The sequence below is a fragment of the Lagopus leucura genome, unplaced genomic scaffold (assembly GCF_019238085.1).
Source record: "Lagopus leucura isolate 7727_CA_CO unplaced genomic scaffold, USGS_WTPT01 Super-Scaffold_100019, whole genome shotgun sequence".
In the NCBI taxonomy this organism is placed as follows: domain Eukaryota; kingdom Metazoa; phylum Chordata; class Aves; order Galliformes; family Phasianidae; genus Lagopus; species Lagopus leucura.
Window position 1 is genome coordinate 8,815,503 of NW_024962273.1, and position 26,084 is coordinate 8,841,586.

Genomic DNA, 26,084 nt, shown 5'->3' on the forward strand with positions numbered 1-26,084 from the left:
GTCCTGACTTACAAAGCTGGCTCTCCAGGAAGCCAGGAGAGGAGCTGAGCTCTGCTCTGCTCTTGTGCTCTTGCTCTGGCTGGGAAGATGCCAGCTGTGGCACCCAGCTCCATTTTTGGACCTGTTGTTTTTTTTCTTTTACTGGAGCTGTGAAATCGCTTCAACCCATGGGTTTTGTTCTGTGCTTCCTGGCATTGAACCCATTTTCACAACAGCAGCAGGGCGAAGGAAACTCATCTGGTGACAGATGTGTCAAGCTGGAATTTGGTGATGAAACTGTGGTGTTGAGTCTATAATAGCTGTGATTTTATCATGTATAATCATTGACCTGCATGCATCCAAGAACTGCCTACTCAAATCCCTCAGGTTTGGGGTGCTGGGGCTGAGATGGGGCTCTGGTGTGCTCTGGGACAGATGGATGTGATCATCATTGGACCAGCAGGTCAGGCAGGAGCTGTGGGATTGACAAAGAAAAAGGTAACTGAAATGCATTTGATTCCATGGGTGTGTCAGTCCCCAGGTACCAGTGAGGCCACCCATCTCTCCTCAGCCCCCTCACCTCCATTTCCCCCCTGCAGCTCTTCTCCTTTATTTATGTTCTTTCCCAGCCTTCCAGCTGAAGTACACACATCCAACAGTGAAGCAGAAGATGTTCTGAAAAAATGTGAAAGCATTTTTGTATCTGTGCGAGTTCAGCAAAGGTTATGTTTGTTCTCAGAACCTGCCAGCACGGCTCTGCCTCTGTCAGTGCTTTGCATTCCTGGCTCTCCAGACCCCCATCTCCTCAGCTGTGCTGGTGGAAATCTGCTTCTGCATTGCACAGCCTTGAATTCCAGCTCACAGTGAGTTGAACTTCCCTTGGTGTGGGAAGCTGCTGTTCATGTGGTTGGTAGTGGGTTTGGGTGAGTTTGGTGGCCACCAGACTATCCAAAGACAGATTTCATCTACGGGTGGGGGAAGGATAGTGTTGCAAGGGCTTCAGGAGATAATTTCAGTCCTCTGCAGTACACAGCACTTGGGTGTACAGACCTGCATAGAAATGAATTTGCTTTAGGCCACTCAACCTGATTGACCACAACTTTCAAGAGCTACCAAAGTGACATGCCTTGTCCCCAGCCCATAAATCCTGCTCTTTTACCTTGTCCTTGGCTAAAGGGGCAAGGAGGGAGAATAATACAACTGTGTCTAGAAGGAGTGAAGTTTTATCTGTGGGACTGGGTGTACGAACTGTGTCTGCCTCCTCCATGCCGATGTCCCCAGAAACCTCCAGTGCCCACATGGGACCCTGCACTGGGAGGGATCTCAGTGGTGGCCAGTGGGAATGGCTGGATCTTGGAGCTTGTGACAGAAGAGGGAAAGTGAGAGAGAGGAGATAATTATGCCAAGGCTCTGTAATTACTTTTTGGCTCTCCACATGGCATATCACACAGGATCTTGGAAATGCTGGGTTCGGAGCTGGGCAGTGTGCTGCAAGACAAACGCTTCCAGCTGTTCCTCTGCAAGCACATCTCAGTAAGTGCCTCTCTGTGGCTTTTCAGGCAGGAATGTGTAGACCTACTTATTTAGGAAAAGAAAAAGATCCCAGCACTTCAAGCCTTCAGTATCCACCTTCATAATTAAAGTCTCTAATCACAAGCAGAGCGCGGTACTTGACAGCCTTCAGGGAGCTGTTTCTTAAGGTAGTTTTCCATTTTGCATTATTTCGCTCCGTGGTCAGGCCTGCCTCCAGGCCAGGGTTTACTTAACCTTAAGCTTGTGAACAGGCTTATTGAATTTGGCCAGGACTTGAATAATCTGTAATGAGCTCCAGGTTGTCTGTGTGCATTTGTGTAATGAGCTGACCCCGCACTGCCACCATCACATCCCATTCCTTCTCTGGCCTTTTGAGTTGTGCTCTGAGCAAGGGAAGCCTGCTCAGATACTTTCATCCCCACTGCTGGGGAGAGAAAAAGAGCAAGAAGTAAGCCCAAAGCACAGCTGGGATGGAGGGAGGAGGCCACTGCCTCTGCCTGGGGTCTCCATGGGAATCCCCAGTTGGCTTTGTAGTGCTTGGGGGTGAGGATGCTCATCCTGGAGCCTCTTCTGCCTAGTATGTTCTAGGTGTTGTTTTGTTGTTTGCTATTTCATTTTAATAAGGGCAACTGAAAGGATGTTAGGTGAGGTCTTTGCAACAAATAAAGCTTGCCAGAAATGGGTAACTTAGGGAATATACTCTTTTAAATTCAAAGAATGTGCTTAGATTTGCGTTGAGTTTACTGGAACGAGTTATATCTATGAAGATTTTTCTCCAAACACACAAGAAAAAAGATCAGAAAATGATGAAACATTTCACAGAGACATTGAAATGAAACACTGTGCCATGGAAATGTTAAAATGTTTCATCTAGATTCAAAATCCAATTTCTTTTTCCCTACAGTGACATTTTTCATTTGAAATAGACTCAAAATCTTCTTTTTTTTTTTTTAAAAAAAAAGGGAAAATAAATCAATTAGAATCCCAAAATGAGAATAAATCTTTTGAGGTTGAGCAAAATAGTTTGCCTTGAACCTAAAGCTTTTTAGTGTTTTAATTTATCAAACATCACAGAAGTAATTCAGACATTGGTTTAAGTCAATTTTTCCCCCTTCTCTTATTTACTTCAGCTCAGCCACTTGAGAAATCCATTATTTGCCTTCTTCTTATTGAGTATCTAATGATGTAAATAAATTGTTACTGCTTCTTATTGTTCTTTTCCCCTAAGGCTGAGACAGCACAAGGAAGGAATCGGCTTCTTTGCCTTGTAGCATGACACAGGGAAGATTGTTGATCCCCCTTCAATCCAGCCCACTGCAGACCAGCAGGAATCGGGCTCATTAAGGGCATGATTTAAAGGCTGTGGGGTCACATAAATTAACGGAGAGCAGAAATTTTGTCGTGAGTGATACAGGAGGAGGGAGGGGTACGGCTTGCATCTCACATGCCCAGCAGTTAGCTAAAGGGAAGAGATCCTCTTGCAAAAATTAAAAACCGATTATGCCTTGTTGGGAAATCAGAGAGCCAAATATAGACCCTATGGCGTTTCCTTCCCTCCTCCTTCCGAAGTGCAGCCTTTTGAAGTGCACTTTAAATGGGATGTGGATAATTGACTCCATGAACACCCGAGTGAGTGCTCTGTTGATTTAACCAATTGGTCTCAGTTGCTGATTCCTGTTTTGTTTTGGATGATTTTCAGCCCAATTGCCCCATTAGCTACAACTAGGACTGTTGATATGACTGACAAAGGGTGGCCAGGCTTGCCACAGTGGTGGGCACGATGACAGCCAGGAGATGTTCACAGCATGGTGCGCTTAGCTCTGAGTTGTGTGTAGGGAGTTGACTTAAATTGATGGTTGTTACCCAGCATGGCGTAAAACTGATCAAAAGGGACCTGCCTTCTGTTTTACAGGAGGGTGACTGACTGAAAAATGAGGCTAGCATAAGAAGTAACATTTGGATGAACTTTTCTTTAATAGAGGTAGAAAGCTCCGATCCTGTATAAAGGGGAAATTTTGAATTGCTGGGCTTCCTCTGTCCCACCAAAGCTGAGAGAAAAGGAAATAGAAGTGGGACAGAGCAGTTTGTGTATCCTGTGACTTTTTCAACAAATCTGTTGCTGTCATGTTCAAGTAACATCTGCCATTGTTTCGGGCTGTGTGCATATATACAGTCTCTGCCATCCAAGATTTACAGTTAGGTGAATGAAATGGGAAAGGGAACAGCAGGCAAATGAAAGGAGTGTGGGAAATCATTTGGCTCCTTAAGGTTGGCGGAGATTGGTTGCACCAATACTGTCCATTCATTGTGCTGATTGCAAATGCTAAGGTATTTCGTTCTGCACATGTCCTTAACTTTAAGGTATCTGATTGTGTTAATATGTTCTGGTTGTCTCAGAGGATGATAGCTAATAACACAGGGAGTTATTTGACCGTATCCCACCTAATTGTGTAAACTGGACCTGAGTACAGGTCTTTTTTTCTTTGTCTCTCAGAAACCTTAATACTAAGAGCTGTGTAGAAACTAGTGGGCGGGGGTTGCAGTTCAGATGTTTCCTGCTTCCTTTCTTCCTCTGCAGGTCAGATGAGGGACTGAAGGGTCTCAGAATCTCCCTTCGGCTGTGGCATGGCCAAAGTGGTTATACCGAAAACAGTCTGGTTATGTACTTGGCCTTTGATATGAAAAAGGAGACACAAAGGTTGTACCTGGTGATCTTTCAAGTCCCTTCCAGCCTGGGCTGTTCTGTGATTCAATTAATCAAGCTGCCTGCATCAGCTTGTCATTTAGTTGTATAGGCCCCAAGTCCATCTGGAAGACCCCAGTCAGAGATGGTCTATTCACAGAGAAGGAGATTGTGTCTGGTGAGGTTCTGCAAGGTTTTGGTTTGAGTTCTTTGGTGTTTTCCTTAAGCACTTGGATGATGGAAAAGGGAACGTGCAGGTTAAATGTGCTGCTTGGATCAGCTGATGGGATCTGGCTTCTAGGTGACTGCACACGTACTGGGGCAGTGGCATCAGCTGAGACAAACAAAGTCCTACAGCCTGTCAGAAACAGTTGGCTGTGCCAGTGCAGGATGGGGACTGTTCCAAATGGGTGAAAGGGCATGATAAAAGAAAAAAGGCAGATAACATAGAAGATGGGCAAGAGGGAGCAGCAAGTGCTTTAAACAGGGTGGTGATGGTTGGGCAGAAGGGAAAACCCGAGGCAGGAAAATATGAGAGTAAATCATCCCGAGAGCCTAGAGTCCATGGGAGATTTTCCAGATTGGTTGAGCAAACTTCTGTCAAGAGTGGTATAATTGTAGTTGATGCTGCTCTGAAGCATGAATTGGAGAAGGTCTGTCTATATACATGAGTCCTCAGGCTGAGTTGAATAGTTCCCCACCTCTTTTGTTTTAATAGCAAAACATTTCTATGAGGAGCGGATGAACAATTGTTTGACTGCAGACTGAGACTTTTCTTGAGGAGTTTGATAGAAGTTCTGCAGCCAGCACTTGTGCTGTGGGCACAAATTCCAGTTAAGATTGTACGGGCTTTGTCTGAAAAAAAGGTTTGGGTCTAGTCTTGCAGGAATGTACAACATACACAAATTCCCCCTTTGCAGCTTCTGTAGAAATAGTTTAAGTAGGCTTCTGTGAGGTCCGGAGGTCAGGGTGTTGCACTGAGCATATTCCCTTTAAGTCTCATCTGTAGCTTGTTCCTTGTGAAGATGACTGGAACTTCTAAAAGCCTGGCAGCAGGAGACCCATCCATGTTTGGGCAACACAATGAATGCAGATGTAGTAGGAAACTTTTGATTATCTATAGGTTTTTTCTGTGGCAACTTCAAAGCTCTGTGGTTAGTTATATTCTGACACTTTAAACGAACATGTCTTGTGTTCAGAACTCTTGATTAACTTTCCAGTCGAATCTATTGTCCAAACATCATTAGTGCTGCCTTTGAGGCATGGGACAGCTTTGATGGAGTCGTTTTTAAATTTCTGGCTGTCACCCTGCACAGCCATAAACAACATCCTGCCTGCTAATGAGAAAATTCAAGTTATTGCAGTCACATGTCTTGTGGAAATAAATTGTAGTGGCTGGAAGAAGAAATAAACCAGTTTTGCTCACCTCCCCCCACTGCAGTCACAAGCATTTGGAGTGCTTATATGGAGGAGATGTTTCCACAACAGAAGATACTCCGTTAAAAAGCAGCATTGCCTGCTGAAAATGAAGCTATTAATTTTGTAGATGTATCTTTAATTCCTTAACCTGCTTTCTAAGTTATCTTTACTACCCATAGGTTGTGATGGTCCTTGGTGGGCAGGTTTCATGGAAAGGTGCTGATGGCAGGACTTCCTATGGGGGAGCACAGCTGAGACGTGCTAGCAGTCCAATCACTGCTACTCAAGTCTTTGCCTGGCATTGGTACCCATTTAACCATGCTTACCTCTTCCCCCACTAAAAAAGTTGACATTCGCCATTTCAAACAACCACTGGAAACAGCCACTGCTCACACTTTTTTGGGGGTGAAGGGGCTGTCACCCAAGACTGAGTTGGCTCTCCCACCATGCGTGCAGTGGCTGAGATATTCCTCTTTCCCTCCCTGTGTTTGCAGAGCACGGCTTTGTTGGCTACTCTGAAGAGCTTTTATTTAACAACACGCTGCCAGACTACAGCCAGGGGGAGTCCTTCTTCACTGTTTTTGGAGTGTTTTTCCCAGCTGCCACAGGTACGGTGAGTTTTATCCTCCCCTCCACAGGCACATCTCCTGGGGAGATTCTCCAGGCTGCTTGTCAAGCCTATGGGTTGACATGATGGTGTTGTTTCCTCCCCTCCAAGGATTAGGCAATCTTGGCCAATGCTTTGAGGCCACAGGGTTCCAAGCTTTTTTAATTGTGATGATCAATGATTCACATTGCTAGATAAGCCTTGCAATGAGATTGTGCTGGATGGGAGGGAAAGGGATGGGAGGACTCTTGGTGGCTGAGCTGGGCTGGTTCCAGCACCCAGGATGCTGACCTACTGCTCTCTGCACTGCCCACACAGCAGGACTCATGTTCATTAAGTGTAACTTCATGCTTTTATGTCATTCCTTCCCTTAAATTAAGAGGAAGATCGATGTCCCCTCTCCACAGCTGGTACTCTCCAGTGGGAATGAAATAGCTATCAGTTGGAGTTAAAATACCTTTTGTTGATGCTGTTTTTTAAGCAATAAAAAGTACCGATCATGAGCAGTTTCCATAGCAATGAATCCTTGGATTATAGGATGAATTTGCAGAGGATTAACTCTAAGCAACTTACTGAAAGTTGTTAGTGGAATTGCTGCGGTACAGAGAGAGAAACTGAAAGGTTTTGTCAAGCAGATGAGCTGGAGAAATAATCTAGCAGAATCACTTTGTCAGGTGTACCTAGAGCCCAATTTTTCTTTTGAAATCCTCTCTCCCAGCTTACCAGGCTGGTTGTTGCCTCCAGGTAGGCTTCCTTCTGAAAAATTTCCTTGCCCAAACTGTTGGCACCATGGAGCAGTTGGCTGCTGCCCTCTTCCTTATTGCTTTGGTCTTACCCACGCAAGTCTCCCGGCTGCAGAAGGAGCCCTTCTTCAGAGTCCTGCCTCTGATTCAGGAAAGCGGGATTTTCCAGTTCCCTGATCACAGAAGAAGGAACAGTTATGACAAAGCTGTGCAGAAAATTGCCATGATTAACCATATTAAATGGTTCTTCATCACTGCTAATACCTGGCTGCTAGGATGAAGGCCAAAACTAACAGATATAATTTATTTGAAGTCCTAGCAGCATGTTGCATTATTAGTTAGCGGTTGTAACACCAGTAGTAATGTTAAATATTCTCTAAAAACACGTTTGGGCTGATGTATAATTACTTTGGTTACTGCGGATGTTTTTCATGTGTTCTTTTTTATTGTTTAGTTATTTACAGGATTTAAATGGTTGCTTTGGAGCAGCGATGCCAGTGGTACCATATAACACCACCATTGTTCCTGTTATTGCTGTTTATAGCACCACAGTGCTTAGGAGCCTCGTGAAAGAAAACGTAATGCTACATGGGAGAACTTGTGATCTGATTAAAAAAGATTAAGAAGGCAAGAGATGGGAGTCAAGGCTTTTCTGTTCCAAATCACAGCTGAGAGCCCTGTGCAACTTCAGAGCTCCCATCTCCAAGAGCTGGTGCGATGTCTTAGCCTGAATCCTCACCCAAAATGGAGGCTCAGTACTGCAGAGGGGATGCCAGCTTTCCCGGTGCCCCACATTCTGCAGACAAATGCTGCCCACTGCATTGCAGGCAGGAGGACAGGAGGGTGCTCCTCCCTGCCTGGCAGCAGGCCCAGCAGCACAGGCGGTCTGCAGGCTTCCAGGTGACATTGCAGGGATAGTTTTGGCAGCAGCATTAATAGCAGGCTGGAGAGATGCCACACAATTGCCAAGCCTCTTCTGCAGGGCAGAAAAGAAAGGAATGGCAAGGATGCATGAATGTCACCCCCAGCTGCACCTCTGCTTTATCCTCCTGAACCATTCCCTGCACCATCCCTAAGCAGTTTCTGCTTCTTCTGGAACCCCCTTGGTGATGTGGACAAAGCATTGGCAGCACAATCCCGTGCATTAAGTTTTTCAATTCAAGGAAAGTTTCAGCCAAGCAATTTGCTGTTCAGTGTGGGGGGCTGCTTTGAGCCACTTTGAAAAACTAATTTGACCCAAAATGATATTTGGTTTAGCTTTTATTATTGAATGTTTTGTTTATTCTTTTTAATTTTTAGCATACGTTGATTCGCAATTTAAGATGCTGTTCTAATAACAAAGGTTTTTTAAAAAGTGTTTAGGAAATTGTGAAACGAGATGTTTGGGCCCTTCTGAGATGAAGTGTTCCTTTTTGAAGTGAAACTATTTTGATATTCTCAGGATAAACTCTTTATTCTCCCTTTCCAATTGTTATCTGAATTCAACTGATTTCAGTTAAATAATAAATATTTCCTAATATCCAACCTGAACCTCCCCTGGCACAGCTTGAAGCCATCACCTCAGCTCCCCATCTAAGCAGGGATGTGCATGACAAAGGAGGCTCAGCAGCTGCGTGCCCACAGAAATGCATGCAATTGTTCAGCAGCCACACAACTGCCAGTGCAGCTTCAAGATGAAGTTAAGCATTAGTGTTGTGCAGGGAATGATTTTCTTTCTACCAGATTCCAAAGGTTTTCAGCTTAATGAAAGAAGTGTGTTATTGTGTGATACGATAAAGTAAGATGATGTTTGAGCAGCATTACTGGAAAATGTCATTGTGCTGACACCAGTTCTGAAATAAACCATATTTGGCACTTGCAAAATGACAGCAAATAGATTTAGAAGTTTTGGGCTAAGTTATCAGATGATGTAAACTGGCACAACTCCACTGGAGTCTGTGGAGAGATGCCAGCTTACATCAGTGGAGAATTTGGCCCTTTTAAACAATCAGCTGCAATTCCAATCTCAGATTTTCCATTCTTCATCTCTTGGTTGAAGGAAAAAAGAAAAAAAAAAAGCCAACAAACTAAACACCACAAACTTTCGCATTTTATAGTAATTTTTCTGGAAAATGCAATACAATGGCAGTTTGCAGGCAGTCGTATCTACAGTTATAAACCATAGCTAGTAGAGCTGTAAGCCAGGGTTGGTGGAGCTGATGCTTATGTCTAATGTACAGTGTAGGTGGTCTCTTCATGCACGTATCCACTGCCTGGATGATTCCCAGGTCAGGATTACGCTGGGAATAGCAGCAATGTACAGACTGTCTCAGCCATAATTTCCTGGCTGAGCTGACTGTGTTTTCATGCTTCCTTGTCCAGCAGCTTTGTCATTATCTGCCGCTCTCTGAGATAATAGCTAGTGTGGAAAATCCAGCCTGCTATCTCGTTGAAACAGAGAGGTGGATAATTTTCTCTGTGGACAATCTGCAGATAGGATTGCTTGAGTTCAAAAGGGATTGGCCATTTCCTTGTGGAATAGATCTGTCTGGAGGATGAAATGTCCCAACTTCTCTGCTTGGTTGGATTTTGTGTGCAAGTGCACGTATTTTTGTTCTCTTTAGTAGCTAGTCTTGCAAACCAGCCCAGCTCACTCTTTGGCAAGGGTTGACCAAAGCTATTGATAGTGGAGTTTGTTCAATTTCTTTTATTTTAATTTGTTAGAAAGGAATTGGGTTGTCCTTTTGTCCTTTCATTGAGAAGTGGGATGGTTAGTTTGCTGCTTGCACAAGGTCTTCTCAGTTCCACTCTTCAGCAGCTGGCACCCTATCTGGTTAATTTCTTTTTGGCTGGTGGTAGAGAGATGACTTTGACATTGTCTGTACTTCTGTACAAGAAGATTCTCAAGTCTGGGAGTAGTCAGCATGGAGGAGGCAGATGTTCTCAGCCACTCAGACCAATGCTATTTTGGATCTTGTAGTGGTGACTGGCCTTTGTCAAAGGAGGCTGTGACACTCTGGTGACCTTGGAGGTTCTGCACTGGTCTGGATCTGACCCCTAACCATGAGATCAGTCATTGATCTTGGTGTATATAGGCTCTGGCAGGCCATTTTGGGCTGTACCTTATTATGTGTGAATATGTGCAAGGGAGGCAGTGGGGTAGTCAAGGCCCTGCAGTTATCAGTGCACAAGTGACTTCACACCTTCAATTTTTTTCATAGTTGGTCCAGAGAAACATCATATTGGTGTTTCCCCAGTGCTTTGCTGAGGTAACAGCTTGATTGAGGAGGAGGTGAGTCAAGCTTGAGCTGGAAGATACAGAAGTGGTGCCAAGTGTTAGGGAAACTTGGCCAAGAGACACACTGGATTAGCAGCTGTCCTTCTGACAACAGCTTGCTCCCTTTGGAAGAAAAATGCAGGGTATTCTGCATTTTCTGCTTTACCCCTGAAATGCAGAATAGCATGTCACTGAGGAGTGCCTCATGGATGCTCCATGTAGTATGATGTTTTCGGCTGTTCCTATAGACTTCTGCCTTCCTACATTTTCTGACCTCCAGCTAAGCCTATTGTATAACTCATGAAAAAGGAACAGTGCTTGAACAGCACTTGGAAACTTTATCTGGGGAAAAGTACACCAGCTGATGGGCTTTTACCAGTGCTACACAGAACTACATCCACAGAGCAGTCTTCCAGGAGAAAATGAGCAACTTGGTTTGATTTTTAAAGTAAGTCTCAGGGATTTGAATCTGATCTGAATCTGGAAGACGGCTTCTCTGGAAGCAAAGTGCCAGGGCACCGAGGTTCTGGTGGAGAGAATGATAGAAAGAGATGGCTGCTGGGTGGGCCTGAGATGATCAAGGGGAAGAAAAAGAAAATAAGTGCTGGATGCTTAGCTGGTGTGTTTAGCAGCATGTGAGTGCCTTGTGCTCATTAGCGTGCCGAGAGAAAGTGTTACAATTCCCACTTAGCAGATGGGGCCATGGAGCAATGAAAACATGTAGGAAAGCCCAGGACAGAGCAGGCAGATGAGCTGCTGATCCCTGATTAGCAACAACCATGGCTCCCTGGTGGCCATCCATCTGTAGCCCTGCAAGGCCTTTAGAGAAGACATCCATCTGGCTGAGCTGGGATTTATCTGCTGTGCTGCAGGATTTGTTGTGAAACTGACTGTCCTTTGCTGAGAAAATTCTCCCAAAATGGGACAGAGATGGGCAAGAATGAGTGTCTTAGGGAGGCTCTTGTACTGCCTTCAGATTGTCTGAATTCTCATTGGAATTCTAAGTCAAGCATTTAATTTACTTATAGCAGATATCTCAAATATTCTGGGAGAAATTTGGGAATAATTTAATGAGAAAAGATGCACTTTTTTGCCAAGTCTGGCATGACTCTCTTCAAATGTGAGTAAAGTCTCTTAACTCTTTTTAGGCTGGGGTTCCCAGCCCTAAGACAGAGTTGTCAATCCTTTGATCCTTCTTGTTTGCCTTTCTTGCAACTTTTGATGGTGATTTGTTAAGCTGAGGACTGTCACTGGTCATGCAATACCCTGTGCTCTGGCCTAAAATGATATTCCAGTGCTTATTGTTCTGCAGGTGTTTTCTGTGATGCTTGGGCAATCACTTACCTGCTCAATGCTTCCATTTCCTTATCTGCACAGCAGAGATAATGCCAGTCCAGAGCCTTGAGTGATGCTTGCAGAGAAGAGCCCAATGCTGGAAACTGCCACCTACGTGCATATTCCAATTCTCTCTGCTAAATGCATGGGGTAGTCATTGAACACAGACATTAAACGCTGCATTAGTGGTTGTCCTTTGTGAATGCAGACACCTGCAATTGATCTGCTCTGACTGACTGGGGCTGGTGGGACAGGACAGCCTGCTGAATGCAAGCTTGTGATGAACAGTAGCATTTTTCTTTCCAACAATCTAATGACACTGTTTTCTATCATGTTTGCATTAAGATAAGATGGGTTTTGTTGGATTTCTGCTTCTTCACACACCCCTCCCCCCAGTATTGTTCAAAATGGACAAAGAGTTCTTTGTAGATGCGGTAGCAGTTGCTCATTTCCCTTGAGACAGGAGCAGTTACTTACCAAGCAGTCAATGGGAGGCAGTAACCCTACACGTGGCAGTGCAGTGAAATGATCTAGTTAAAGTTCTGAAGTAATCGATGAAGTGACTGATTAAATTATGTTGTATATTGGAATATATGTCACGGATGCTATAACTTGGATTAACTCTAAATTGTATTTATGTCTACAAAATATAGGTGTGATGGCTGGGTTCAATATGAGTGGAGATCTCCAGAAGCCTGCTACCAACATTCCCCTGGGGTCTCTGGCTGCTATTGGCACCTCGTAAGTAATAGGCTGGGGAAAATTTACTATTTGGAGCCTGCCCTGGATGTGACCAATCCATTTCATATTCCCATCAACCTTTTATTACTCAGCCATCTGGAAAATTAACGTCTGGCTCTCATTCAAATTCTCATCCATTACCACCACCTACTCTGGGTGGATTGGAGAGGAGATCCGTTCAGTGGATACAGAGTAAGTCCTTCCTCACTGTTCAGCTTCCTCTGTTGGATGGGATGTGTGTTCGTGCTAGAGGGGTTATGCCACTGCAGCCTGGCTGTCCCCAAGCGGCTTGCAAAGTTCTTGAAGGCCTGTGACACGTGGTTTTGTCACTTATTGCTGCTGATTTCAAAGCACTGTCTTTGGAAAAAAAAGAAAATGTAATTGTTCTTATTGGGGAAAATGAGGCTAAGAGTGGTGAAATGATGAAATGACCGGTGTGACTGCAAGGCCGGGGGAGCAGAGCTCTCCCCCTGAGAAATGCTGCTTTCCAGAAGTAATGCAATGTTATGTGTTAAAAAGTACCTCAGTAGCTCCTTTCCTGCTTTCATTGCCGATTAAGCTACTTCTGAAAATATTATATTAATTGCATACCCAGCTTGAGGCAGAAAGGAGGGATCTTCTGGACATTGTTGAATTCCTACTGCAGCTGGTGCTTTTTGTTTTAGAGCAGGGAATTCACACCTCTGCTGCCTGAACTTTGCAGGCAACCTGGCTTATCTCTCCAGTGGAACAGCCACAGATATCCAAGGAGGATCGTGACAGAGGTGATAAACCTGGCACTGCCCCCTGAAAGAGGGGACTTGCATACAGCATGGCTGGATCATTCCCCTGTGTGCATATCAAGGACATATAGATTCCTTACCTCAGGGGAACTGTACTGTCATGCTGTGGCTGTGATTTACTGTCCCCACTGTGCTGTGATGGGCACGTAATGAGTATGGTGGTGACATCCTGCCATGCAGAGCCAGCCAGTACAGAATGATTGAAAACCCAGCTTACAGGCACACGGACTTCTTTTGCCTCTGCTGGTGGGCACTGTTCTCACTGGTCTTGTCTGGCTGGAGAAAATGATTTGGTTTTGTTGTTTGCAGGTGGTTTCTCTACATGGTCTTCGTCTTTTTGCTAGGAGCCATTTGCACCCGTCAGTCTCTCCGCTACGACTTCATGATAGCAGAGAAGGTAACTTGATTTTGTGTATTGTATGGGAACTGCTGAGTCACGGCCTGAACCTCTGATTGATCACCTGAGGTGAGCCATGAGTCAGCCAGAGGAGCACAGCTGAAGGCAATTCACCTGTGCTGCTGGAAGGGGTGGAGCCTGGCTGCACCCCTCCTAGACCTATTTAAGAGCTGGCTACCAGAGGGGAAGGATCTCTTCTGGAGATCCCCTCTTTTGGTGTCTTCTGGTGAGCTCAACCAAAGGGTAAGCTCTTCCACTTATTCTCTTTTTGTTATCGTTGTCTGCTTTGCCTTACTCTCTTGATTATATTGTGATTATAACATCTTGGTTATACATGTATAAAAAGATGTTATATGATGGGGCTTTTAGCCTGGGGAGCTTCTTTGTCATTGTATGCTTGAGCTTTTCCAAAATCCTGAGATTTGGGTGCACATCTCTCATTGACATTCAAGGGATCTTTCCCATGCACGTACCAGTGTATAATTGATTTGAATATCTTTGCATTCACCAGCATATCCAATAATGCTGAATCGTGGCATAATCACTCAGCAGATACCTTTAAGAGCTACAGTATGCTAATATGGTCTAGTGAGAAATGCTGTCTTTTATTGAATGTATCCTTTCTCATTGGTGGAAGTTTGGGCCAAATTGAAATCTCTAAAGAACTCCACTGCTTATCTGTACTAAGTCAAGCAAGGCTGACGGTCTCATATGACCCAGACTGTAATTGCAGTGTGAGCAGTTGGATTAGAGAACTTGAGACGTTCCATGATGGTGTGTGTGAATGAAGGAGAGTTGTAGGGTTACGTGCAATGAACCCAGGCATGCAGGCCATTGAAAGAAGAGCAAAGATGTCGGTGTGCCTCTCTGTCTTACTCTAGATGGCATATGGAAGGGCTAATTTCCTATTATTCAGCATTATACTATATGATATCTGACACTGTTTTGTGGTTATTTTTTGAGATGTTATCTATCAGTTTAATTTATAACACTTTAATCTAAAATGTCAGTTTGAGACTTTGGCTTTGTTTTCTCTCCAAGTAACTGTAGCCTTAGATATCCTCCAGTCCCCAAAGTAACCTTCAAATTAATGGTGGGACTCCTGTGACTTCCTGCTAAGGTGAAACATCATCTCTATTTCAGGGAAAAAAGAATGGGTTTACCTTTAACGCAATGCTTTTGTTAAGTAAATGTGACAGATGTAGCGGATGGAAAGTATGGTAATGAAACAGTACCTGTAACTGAACCAGCTGAAGAGAGAGAGATTTTTGAATGTGTTTTAACTTCAAAACCCTCCATGGGGAAAAGCTGTAATGTCTCCCAGGAGATGAATCTGAAGATATTTAACGCTGTTAAATATAAAAAAAAATAAACAGACCCCCCCAAAACAAAGCAAACTCCCTTCAGTGGAACAATCCAAACACTCATTTGGCTTCTCTGAGTGGCTACAAGCAAGCCTGTGTGTTGGAATGACTTTGGAGAGAGAACGCGATCGTTGCGCACTGAACATTCCAGCTCCCCATTTCTGGCAGGTGCAGGTGAGCAAGTGGCTGCTTTTGTGCCCCATGGTGCTTGTTTGGCTTTGCAAACACAGAAATGAGATTCACTGATTTCCCTTCTTAATGAGCCAGAAGTGCCAATTTCTTACTGAGTATTCGTACTCTCCGTTGGTACTTAAAACCAACAGCAAAACCTTTCATCAGCTTCAGTGAAAGGGACTCTTCCCCTCTAACCCTGATTTGAATGTCAAGTAGTGCATTTAAATGCAAGCTTTTTTGGCAGCTAAAGTAATATATGATGTCTGGCACTACTGATTGTTTCTGCCAAGTGTTTCCCAAACCAGACCAGTTCTTGGGGGGGGGGGGGGGGGGGGGATTTCTGCTTGTCAGGCTCCTGCAGCCAGGGTCTGCCCATTTGTCTGATGGAAGCTGATAGCTGCTAATCGTCCCCTCAAGTTGTTCTGCCCCACAAGATAAAATTCCCAGAGCAAGTGGATTTGCATGGGGAGAAGCAACACTGTTGTTTGAGTGGTAGGAGTCCGGTACGGTTCTAAAATACATCTGGCAAACACAGTGAAAACAAGTATTCCCACAGAAAACTGTGCTAAAACCCTGTTATTAGCAAGCCAAGAGAATAACCCTCAAATCTCTGAATAGACAATTTGTGTTTCAGCTTGTAGAAGCTGCCCATAACTATAGGGTTAGCGAGGATGTCTCTTTGCTTGAGAAAGGTTGGGCTTCAGCTGGCCTTGGCTCAGTGTTTGGGGGCTGGGAGCTGTGCCTGGCCCACAGCTTGCTGCCTACACGTAGTGCTGCCCAGCTGGACTGCCAGCTCGAGGAGGTGTTGGCTAGCAAAGGGCAATAAAACCACCTGTAGTAAGCAGCACTGTGGCTTTAAAGGTTTTGAAGTTTTGTGCATACCGGAGGAAATTCTTTGCTCATTGAAGACAGGAAAAAAAGGTCATTGTATTATATCCTTTGGAGCATGTTTTTTATGATGCTATTTGCTTAAGTGGCAAGTTTGATTTGGTTTTACTGCGGATTTTCTTTCAGGATTGGTTTTCCCCTCTGGGATGCAGGGGTTTGTCTTCCTGTTTTGGATGGTTGGAAGCCTGGGTAGCTTTTCCTGTATGGTGTGCTCTGTATATAAGTGATCTCTCCTGAAATAAACTCACTTGCAGTTACTTAAGTGGAATCTAATAGCTGCTGCTTTGCTGCAATTGCTCCGAGTGACAAAGACTTTCTTGGATATGAGTTTGTCAAATGGCTCTGTTGATACAGGATGTTCAGTATTAAATTACTTTTATGGGGTAATTTTCCTGTATTAATTACTTGCACTTTATACCACAGACCAGTTAAATTGCTGCCTTTTCCACTTAGATCATTCTGCAATGTTATAAAATATAGAGGATCTGTGAAAATGCACATTTAAAATCACTTGTGGGTCTTTGAAAAACAAAGTAATTGACTTTGCCTTCTCTCTGCTTCCTCCAGGTATCTTTGGTGGGTTTCTTGTTTCTGCTAGGGCTGTACATCTCATCCCTGGCCTCCTGCATGGGGGGGCTCTACGGGGCGCCCCGAATCCTGCAGTGCATCGCCCAGGAGAACGTGGTCCCCATGCTCGCCTTCCTTGGACGTGGGGTTAGTGACCCTTCCTGTGAAGTTACTGTGAAAGCTAACCTGAAGGGAAGCTGTTGATACAATGAGTATTTCTGGCATGGGGTCTGTGCTCCCTGTCTCAGCTGTGCCCCTGTCCTAGAGCCGTTTGGCCCTTCTGCACACATGGACGGCTCTTTCTGGACTGTGTGACCTCCTTCCTTGATCCCACTTCTTTTGAGACATCTCCAGGAAGACAACTGCTTGAGATACAACTTTGAGTGTGATTTGCTGGTGGTTTTTTTTGCAAACACTTTATCTAAACCCATGCTGTCATAGTTGTGACTGAGGCACTTGACTCTTCTCTGCCCTCCCTTTCAGGGCAGAAGTCTAAAGTTTTGTCCAAGCACCCTAATTGAATGGATGGTAGCTTCCTCTTTTTCTTTTATTTTTCTTCTTTCCTGCCCTTTTTCCTTGAGATCTTCCTATGTTCTTTGGTGACATGGTAGCTGAGTACTAATTGCAGTGCAGTGGATTCTGTTTCTGCACCTGGGAGAAAAGGGTGAGGTACCTTTTGGACTCTGTGAAGATAATAGAGAGAATACATTTGGAAGGTTAATTTAGAGGGCTGCTTTTAAACAAAGCCTTGCTTTGAATTTGGCAAGAAGCTTTTTCCTTGTCCTAGTAAGTAATCCTCATTCACATGAGTTGTTTCACTGAGAACAGTCAAAGCATCAGCCAATAAGGATTGTGTAGTCATGGGCTATGCATGTAGATCAAAGTATTTCATATGGATTTTCATTTTTCTAAAGAGGGAGAAAAAAATTTCCCTTGCTCTAAATAACCTACAGCACCTAACTGCAGCGAGCAGCTGGGAGAACCTTAAGGTGGTTTTGCTTCTTCAGAGCAGCCTTATAAATGAAGAACAAATATTGCACAATGTAGAAATTTAAGAATATTTTAAAATATCTTCATTTTAGAAGCATAATGGTTTCCTGTATTTTATATTTCTCGGTGTAATTCTTGAAAAATAAGACAATAATAACAGAAATAAGAATAATAGAAATAACTACGGGAGAAGCAGGAATCGTAACAACAGCAAAACCTTCCAGCTACTGAGGGCAGTTGTCAGGCAATCCCAGAACAGACTGTTCTCCACGTGGCAATGCTTGCCAAACTGTCAGTCATTTAGTCCAAGGGCTGCAAAGTTGATTCCCTCTCTTCTCCGGCAGTATTCTGTCTTTTTGTAGTGTTTTCTGCTCTGAACACTGGGCAGAGTGCCTCAATGTGAAATGCTCAGAAGGAGGTAAGAAATTAAAGGCAGATCACCTTCCCCTTCCTTCTCTCTGCTACCTTGAAAATTGTCTAGATTTGGTTCTTGGAGAGTTAATAAGTGTAGTTTGCCCTTAACAGTCTGTTCCACATCAGTTCTTCTTTTCCATGGTTTAGGAAAGTGTTGTAGGCAACATAACCCCAGTTAATGTGAAGGACACTATTGTTTTCTGTAGCGTTAAACCTAAGCCAGAGGCATCCTGAGATCGTACCATCTGTTCCCTATCTCAGTAAGTCTTTCTAATACCTAAGATGCTTTCTGAGAACCGAGTTCATTTATCCCGGAGACATATTTCTCATTTCATTGTGAAAAGGCGTAAGGTCCCCTTTTCTATTAATAAGTAAGCGTGGAGAAAATAGAAATAGTTTCCATTTGAGCTATGTGTTTATTAGAGAAGAACATGCAGTAAATGAAAATGTAGGATGGAAAATGTTCCCCGTCTCGTGCTGTTGTTGGTGTAAAGGAGCTGGAAGAGCACCTTTCAGCTCATCTCTGAGGTGCCTCCTCTCGGCTGTGAGCTGCTGGAAAAACACCCAAACTGCAAGACTTTTAGAAATGGAGCTTGTTTTCCAGCAGTAGCCCATGTGGGACAAACCACATCTCAAAAGGGCCTTCACAGCAGCTCTGATGGGCAGTTAGCATCGTGTCGGCTCACTCTTTAGCAGTGATCGAAGAAGGGCGTACTGGACCTGAGATTAAAATTTGTGAGAAGCCTTTTGAGCAGACAGCAATGAAGGGCCCTGTAGAGAAATTAGAAATGAACAGTTAAGTGTAATTAACATGTTTTATTGCCTGAACACAGCCCAAGCTTCCCATAGGCTCCACAAATCTTTCTGAAGGTTTATTGCTGCTTTAATATTTTACCATGGAGATATAGAGTGAGACTGGATGAATTTTCCAAAGACAAAGATTGAGGAAGGATCAGAGGTGAGGTGGGAACTCAGCAGTTCTTGGCTTCCAGTCTGTCCTTTAATTTATTAAGCCAGTGAACCTCTGCTGTGCACACGTGGAGGTACGTTTCATGACTAACGGGGTACCTGCAGACTGCTGGGATATTCATGTGTTACATCTGAGCTGGGGGGATCCTCACAAGTCTTAATTTAAATAATTTTCTCTTATTGATGCAATAGAAAGGACCCAACAAGACTCCAGTAGCTGCAATTTGCTTAACAAGTCTCATCACCATGGCTTTCGTCTTCATTGGGCAAGTGAACGTTCTTGCTCCGATAGTCACCATCAACTTCATGTTGACATATATTGCTGTAGACTACTCCTATTTCTCGATCTCCTTGAGCTACGACGTTCAGCAAAAACCTGGCAAGGCACTGATGGAAAACACTAAGCCTCCTCACTCTTCCCAGCCCTTGATTTTTAACAGGCCCTCCTGCCATGCATCAGATGGAGTAATTCAAAGCAGATCGAATGGTACCTTGCTGGAATTCAGAAAAGACATGGACCAGCTTTTTAAACCATTTTGTGATGAGCCAGATGCTGGCAAAAAGGAAGGAGCTGAGAATCTCCTGCAAAAAGTCAAACAGAAAAAAGCAAAGAAGCCAGCCAAGCAAATGTTACAAGACAGCTTTCTTCTGGATCTTGATCACGATGCTCCTCCAACTCAGTGTGGTTGGGATGAGACCATGGAGCCCCCACCCAAAAGCCAGCAGTGTGAGGTGGAATCGTGCTGGGCACTGCCTGCTGTGGATCACTGGGGGCCACCTGAGCACGGGGAGCAGCTGTGCAGCAAGGCACCAGAGGTCTCAGGTCGTGGGATGGGAGGTGAGGGCTGCAGGAAAGGGACTCACAGGGAATGATTTACGGCCTTGGTCCTCCTGGAGGCAGGCGAGAAACTAGCTTTATATGGGACTGTCATTGGGTGATTCATAGCAATAATATCTTTTATTACAGGTGAGGATAGAGTTCATTGTAATGAATCACAGGAGAAGTTCCAGTGTAATTTCCTATGGAAGATTAATCACAGGAAAGCAGGCAGGACTGTATTTAGTGTAGGGTTGTTTACTGCATGCTCGTTATTCTACAAATGTGCTCTTAATGCTGTGCATTAAAAAGGTTTTGAGTATTATCTTGGGGCTTATTTTGCCATGATGTTGGGTAGGAGGGTAGGAGGAATGGATTTTTGCAAGCCTAAAGCTCTAGCTATCAAAATGAAATGATCCCCATGCTGCAGGAGGAGGCTGTAATTCGTCATCCGCAGCTAAGAATCTGAATTCATTTTGTTGGCACTGTGGGTATTTAATACTGTTTACAGTGGGGGCTGTTGTCTCAGATCAGTAATCTTCTATCAATGTTAGCCAATTAAATGTTATATCTTTCTTCTTTTACAAATACAGAAACTGTGCCTTGCTTTCCATCACATACGATGACGTATGTGTGAACTTAAAATGGCCTCAATACCAGAGCTGTAAACTCCTTTGTTTCTTTTCTTTTTTTCCCTTCCTGCTTGGTTTTTTTTTTTTTTTTTTTTTTTTTGCTTTCATTTTAGAAGTTATGTCTAAACTCCGCCATGCCCAGCTGTCAGATAGAATTTCTGTTTTGGTTTCTGCAATCTGGTAATGTGAAGTAGAAAAAGACTGACACACCAGCTCCTTTATAATATCTCTCTCCCTTTCTTCGTATGCTCCAGAATCATCTACAAGGCAGCAAAATCTAGAGCTGGAAATTCAGCAAATTCAAAAATCCTTCTACTCCAAATTCTGCAATTACTGGGTTTCCTTTGCTGGTGTAAGTAATTTTATTTTGAGCATTGGTTTGTGTTTGTAAAACATGGAAGGAAGTTCATCACTTAATGCGGTGCAAATACACTACAGTATTTTAAAATGGCTTTTGTGTTTCCCCGCTTACCTGAACTAAATACTTGCAGGAATATGCATCCCTAGTTCAAATTATAAGAAAGGCAGATGACATTATTTAAAAGAGCTAAAACAAACAAACACAGAAGATCCAAATTCAAAGTCTGTCGTCTTAGAACTTTTCTAGAGTTAGAGATGTGGGGCTGATGGGGGAAAAAACATCAGATCCCTCTTTTCACAATATTCCAGCCTGCTGTGGGATGGACTGAGACATCAGCTTCAGAGCTGTATTATTCTTATTTATGAAACAGTTGATGCTACCTTAGGGTAGGATTTCATTAGTGCTGAACTCCTGATCGGAGCAGCCTGACTGTGAAATTCCACATTTTGAGGGAGAAAAACAGAGTGTTCCCCAGCATGTTACTTTCAAGAATAAATAACTTCTAAATAGCTTCTGCCTGAAGCCACTGAGAAGATTTAAATTCATCTTGGGAAGATGGATTAATGGGCAGATGACAGGAGAAGGGTCAGATATGCATAATGAATGAACCATATGGCTTTTCTTCATGGATGGGGATTACATAGCTGTATGTAAAATATAACAAACACCTTTAAACAACACACAAATGCCTTCTAATTTAATGCTTAGATTGACTTTGACACCCACTTTCCAGATGTGCTGATCGGGCTTCCAGTAGCCAACTACTGGAGACAGGTCCTGCAGGTGGGTGGGTGGGATGGATGCTGGAGGCTGCTCTCCAGTGGTGAAATCTGTGGGAGGTTGTACACCAATGCACTTTCTGGGCTCAGTAATTAACAGAGCTTCGAAGTGCTTGTCATCATCTTGAGCAGTAATAATAATAATAATGGATATGTGGCCAGAAACTGCTCATCATGGAGTGTTTCCGAGGTAGGAGATGATGTGGTTCCCTAGAGGGCCTGTTGCACCAGGAATGTCCATCCACCCATGTTATTGCCCCATCAAACCTTGCCTTGAGCACCTCCAGAGGTGAGCTCAGGCAGTGTTGATTACGTCCCCATCCCTGAGCAGACACCTAAAAAGAAATGCTCAGCAGGGTGATGCTGTCACATTGACAGCAGTGCACTGTCTCACTTGGAGTGACCCCAAGCCTTGTCTTTTCAATAGGCAATTGTGTCCCTCATCATAATGTTTGTCATTCAGTGGATCTACACCCTTGTCAGCCTGGGGGCAGCGGTGGTTCTGTATTTCTACATCGGCCAAGTGAGTCCAGGACTCCCCCTGGGTGAGTTATGTGTTCTTTGTATTATTAAATCTGCTTAAAAATTCATTAAGCTTTAATTTCACTTGATTACGAATTGAGAGACTATGCAGTTGGCACTAGGAAGGATTAGGTTTTGTTTCTTTGTTAGTTTCAATGCATTTTACATGTAGCTCTTCCATATTTGATTCTAACTGTAGCAAACACTAGCTTGGTAGTTTGAATATTGTGCTACTTGTGATAATTTTTGTACTAGAAACGGCCAAATCAGACACTAAGAGTTAGGAAGGATTGCAGATTGCAAATGTATGATGGCAATGAGAAAAATCTGTTGTAAATACTTTTTAATAAAGTTAATTAATTGATCTAAACCCACCTGAGAAAACTTTAATGAAAATGGGAATTATGACAAGTTTCTCATTAAATCTCAGCATTCAAAACTGCAAAACAAGAGAGCCTTTTGATTCCAGATCTCAACAGGTTGAATATGTCAGGAATGTAATCTGGGAAAATATTCTTAGGCAAAAGGCTTTAAAAAGGTTTGTGCATGTGATAGGCTTAAACAAGTTCAAAATTAAACAGTATAGCACATTGAGAAAGCAGCTCAGGAGAGTCTATAGCTCCTTGGCACAGGGGCAGGAGAGATTTGCATTTGTCTGCCTCTCTAAAGGGAGAGGGTGATACATGCACAGCATGTGTCTGCTCACATACATACGTATGTGGGTGCAAATTTGTATGAGAGTAAATGGTGCAAATTGTATGGATGTGCTATTTTTTGTTTTGCACCTATGAAAACCTAGGTAAGAGAAGACAAAAGAGCCTGAGTTCATGTGTCATTTAAACAATTCAGAGATAGCCACCTCTATTTATCTAGATGAAAAGTTATTGTAAGTAGATACCAAATTTCAGAAACCCACACTGGGAGAAGCCAAAAATTAGTTATTATTCACTAACCATCAATCTATCACTCACTAACCTTTACACTACCACTGATTTCTATTTATCTGTATGGAAGAGTGGAGAAGAAATGAGATAGTTTTATGCAACCTGCTCTAGAGTAAGGTGTCCCTTCTCTTGGCAGGGGCACGGAACTAGATGGCAAAGAAGTCAGAAATAAACAGATTTCAGCCTGATTTTTATTTGATTGTGACTGAAAGTTATCTTGTGGCCACACTACATCAACTGCTCCATGAGCTTGCTCTCCAAAGACAGAATGACCCTTCCATGTCGAGAGGCTGTGAGATGCTGGTTGAGTGATGCTTTGGATTAGGGACTAGATGAAGGCCTTGGGAGTGGTAGCTCTGCCACAAGAATGCTCCAAGATTTCAACACATCCTTCCTCTTTTCTCTTGGCCTCCAGCAGCCTAAGCCAAATCCAACAAGCTCTGCTGGGTCTCTGTTCTCCTCCCTATCCCTCACCACAAACTTCTGGGACTGCTTTTGCTGCCAGCTCCAGCACTTGTCTGCCCCTGCAGTGAGCCAGTGCAGGAAATTAACTGTACAAAGAAATCCAAAAGACTTGGTGTTGATGTAATAAGCTAAACCAGCTCTCCATGGGGTCAGCCAGGAAGGAGCAGTGAGACCATGGCCACTCTGGCTTAGGCCAGCTACACAGCTCCTCAGTCTCCCCATCCCTGCAGTGGGAATGGGCTTCGCAGTCTCAGGAAGAGAAGGTACTACTCCTGGTATCTTCGCTTTGGCCTCAGCACTGCTGGTATTTTAATAAGCTGTCAGTCTGGGAAGGGATAGCTGCTCTCCATAGGGATGGAGAAATTTGAGTTAATTTCTTGCTTCAAGAGCTAGAGCAAGCAGGAATACTTCAAAAGTGCTCTTACAATCACTAAATTTTTGTGTAATGAAGGCTGGTTTGGGATTTTATACAAAAATTCAATGGCAAAATGCAATTATGAGGGAATTAACAACCTACTGACTTTTTGTGCCTTTTTTTCTGTAGGAGCAGCAGCGAATTTCAGTTTGTTCAGCTGGATTAAGTCTGTTTTGACCACCCCATGCAGGTTGGTACCAATCACATGGCAGAGATCGAGGCACTGATCCACTAATGTGTGTAAACGTTGACTGTCTTCTTACCTTGAGCAGTCCATCTTTCCCTGGATGGAGACTCAAAGTTTTTAGTTAATAGTTATTTGTTTCAGTTAGCCCAGTGGCTGTGGTAATGGTGGAACAGGCAGTCACATTCCAGGTGGGTTGAAGTTTCAGAGAGGAAATTTGGGAGGAAACAGCAATAGCTGCAGGGGAAAATACAATAAACAAGGTCTTCAGTGAAGGAACCATTCAGTGTTGAATTTCTGAGGGATTGCATCTGCTAACACCTTAGAGTTTTCCTTCCCGGAAGACCTCAGGGTTTTTGCATGGTTGGTTATTAACTGGTTTTGTTAATTCATTTTAATCCTATTAATTATTAATTCAATAGAGTCTGGATTCCCATGGGAGTAGTGACCATCTCTGCTGCTTTACAATTCAGTGGGATATGCGGTTCTTAATCTGTTTGACTTCTTTTCTGTTGCAATGGGGGAACACTGTACTGAAGACCATAAAATACAAGTGCTGTGCAGTAGGTGTGCAGATTTGGTGGCTTAAGATAAATGAAGGTCCAGATATTTAGGCACATTGGCACATGCCTATGCTTTCCTTTCCAACTCTTTGACCACAGTCCCTATAACACAGTCACATGTCTTTGGTGGCAGAGGCAGCTCAAGGGACTAAGCTGAAGGCAGTGGGGTCTCTCTTAGATCCCTGTGGATGTAGGTCCATGATGCAGCTAAGAACAGACAAGCTGGATCTCCTACATCACTGCCCAGCACTGTCTCTACCAGACATGGGAAACTCTGCAAGAGTGGCATGAGGACACACCTGTCCAGCAGACCTCTTTACCCATGAACAACTTCCTTCACACAGCTACTGCTGCCTCTCATGGCAATGTCTTAAAGCTGCAGAATTCTCCGTTAGCAGGATAAGAGCCCAAGACAGATAAACCACACAGAACAGGAGTGAGGGTGTCCTGAGGGAATGCACTATGCTTTTCGTGTCTCATTTAGAAAGAGGGGTTGTTGCCCATCTTTCCCCCTTTCACAACGTCTGCTGCATTTGTAATGTGAGCCAGGGCCAGGAGTGAGGAGGTGAGAATGGGAACAGGGTGCACGGGACTGTGCTGGAAGCACTGTCAGAATTACTCATTGCACAGTGAGTCAGACCCTGCTGCATTGTATTCCAGACTTGGCTGTCCTGTTCCACCTCGGTGTGCAGCTGGATCCATTGCCTATAATTTAGCTCAGTGCAGCTATGATGATGGAGCATTTTTCCTCCTGGTCATCCCTTGGTGCTTCTCAGCCCTGTCTTTTGCCTGTTGTCAGATGATCCCCATGGGAGGCTGGCTGACTTCCCAGGGAGGTGGTCGGGCATGGGAAGGGAGAAGCTAGTCCACCTCTGCTACGCTACAAGAAACTGCATTGAAATCACTTGCACATTTCTCCTAAGCTTTGTTTTCTTGAAATCCAAGCAAGACATAACAATGAATTAAAGGTAAAAAAGTCATCCTACTTAAATGCAAGAGTGATGAAAACAACCATGGGTCCTTGGTACTTCCAAATTCTTAAAGAGTGGATGGGGCCCTTGACTACCTGATCTAGTGCCCAATTTAGTGATTGACACCTCTGCCCATGGCAGGGAGTTGGAAATGACCTTTGAGGTCCCTTCCAACCCAAGCCATTCTATGATTCTATGGAAGAGGGCCAGGTCATCGGATCAGCACTTCCAGTTGTGACTTGCAAGTGTGTAATAAGAGTTTCTTAAACTTTGCCTCTGAGAACAAGAGGCTGAAGGAAAGTCTCCTCTTTTTATTTCAAAGAGGAAGAGAGTTTCCGGCCTGCGTGGTTCCCAAAGTAATTGAGATGTACACAAAAGCTTCAGAAGCTGTAAGAAGGGTATTTTTCATTAGCAATGGGTCATGCTCCTTCCTTTCCTGCACAGTGTTAAAAGTGGCAGAGCCCAACATCTGGAGCAACTCCAAAGAGGAAATGTATATTTGCTAAGAAAATGTATATTTTTTGAGTATTTGCTGGGGGGGGGGGGGGGGGGGAGGGGGAGTATGGTCACTGTGTGCCTTCTAGGAAAAA

The 26,084-nt window shown here is 43.8% G+C and overlaps 1 protein-coding gene across 3 annotated transcripts in view; it reads left to right on the top strand.

Annotated features, from left to right (window-relative positions):
* SLC12A8 (solute carrier family 12 member 8) overlaps positions 1 to 26,084 on the top strand; it is a 44,188-nt gene that overhangs the window by 17,052 nt on the left and 1,052 nt on the right. For 2 of the 3 annotated variants that reach the window (XM_042878005.1, XM_042878007.1), the window contains 8 exons: positions 6,109 to 6,222; positions 12,209 to 12,296; positions 13,388 to 13,475; positions 16,469 to 16,615; positions 19,034 to 19,679; positions 20,545 to 20,642; positions 21,858 to 21,975; positions 23,906 to 23,966. In XM_042878005.1, the coding sequence (XP_042733939.1) occupies positions 6,109 to 6,222; positions 12,209 to 12,296; positions 13,388 to 13,475; positions 16,469 to 16,615; positions 19,034 to 19,679; positions 20,545 to 20,642; positions 21,858 to 21,975; positions 23,906 to 23,966 (1,360 nt within the window). The remainder of the gene's footprint in view (positions 1 to 6,108; positions 6,223 to 12,208; positions 12,297 to 13,387; positions 13,476 to 16,468; positions 16,616 to 19,033; positions 19,680 to 20,544; positions 20,643 to 21,857; positions 21,976 to 23,905; positions 23,967 to 26,084) is intronic. The other variant, XM_042878006.1, reaches the window with a different exon arrangement.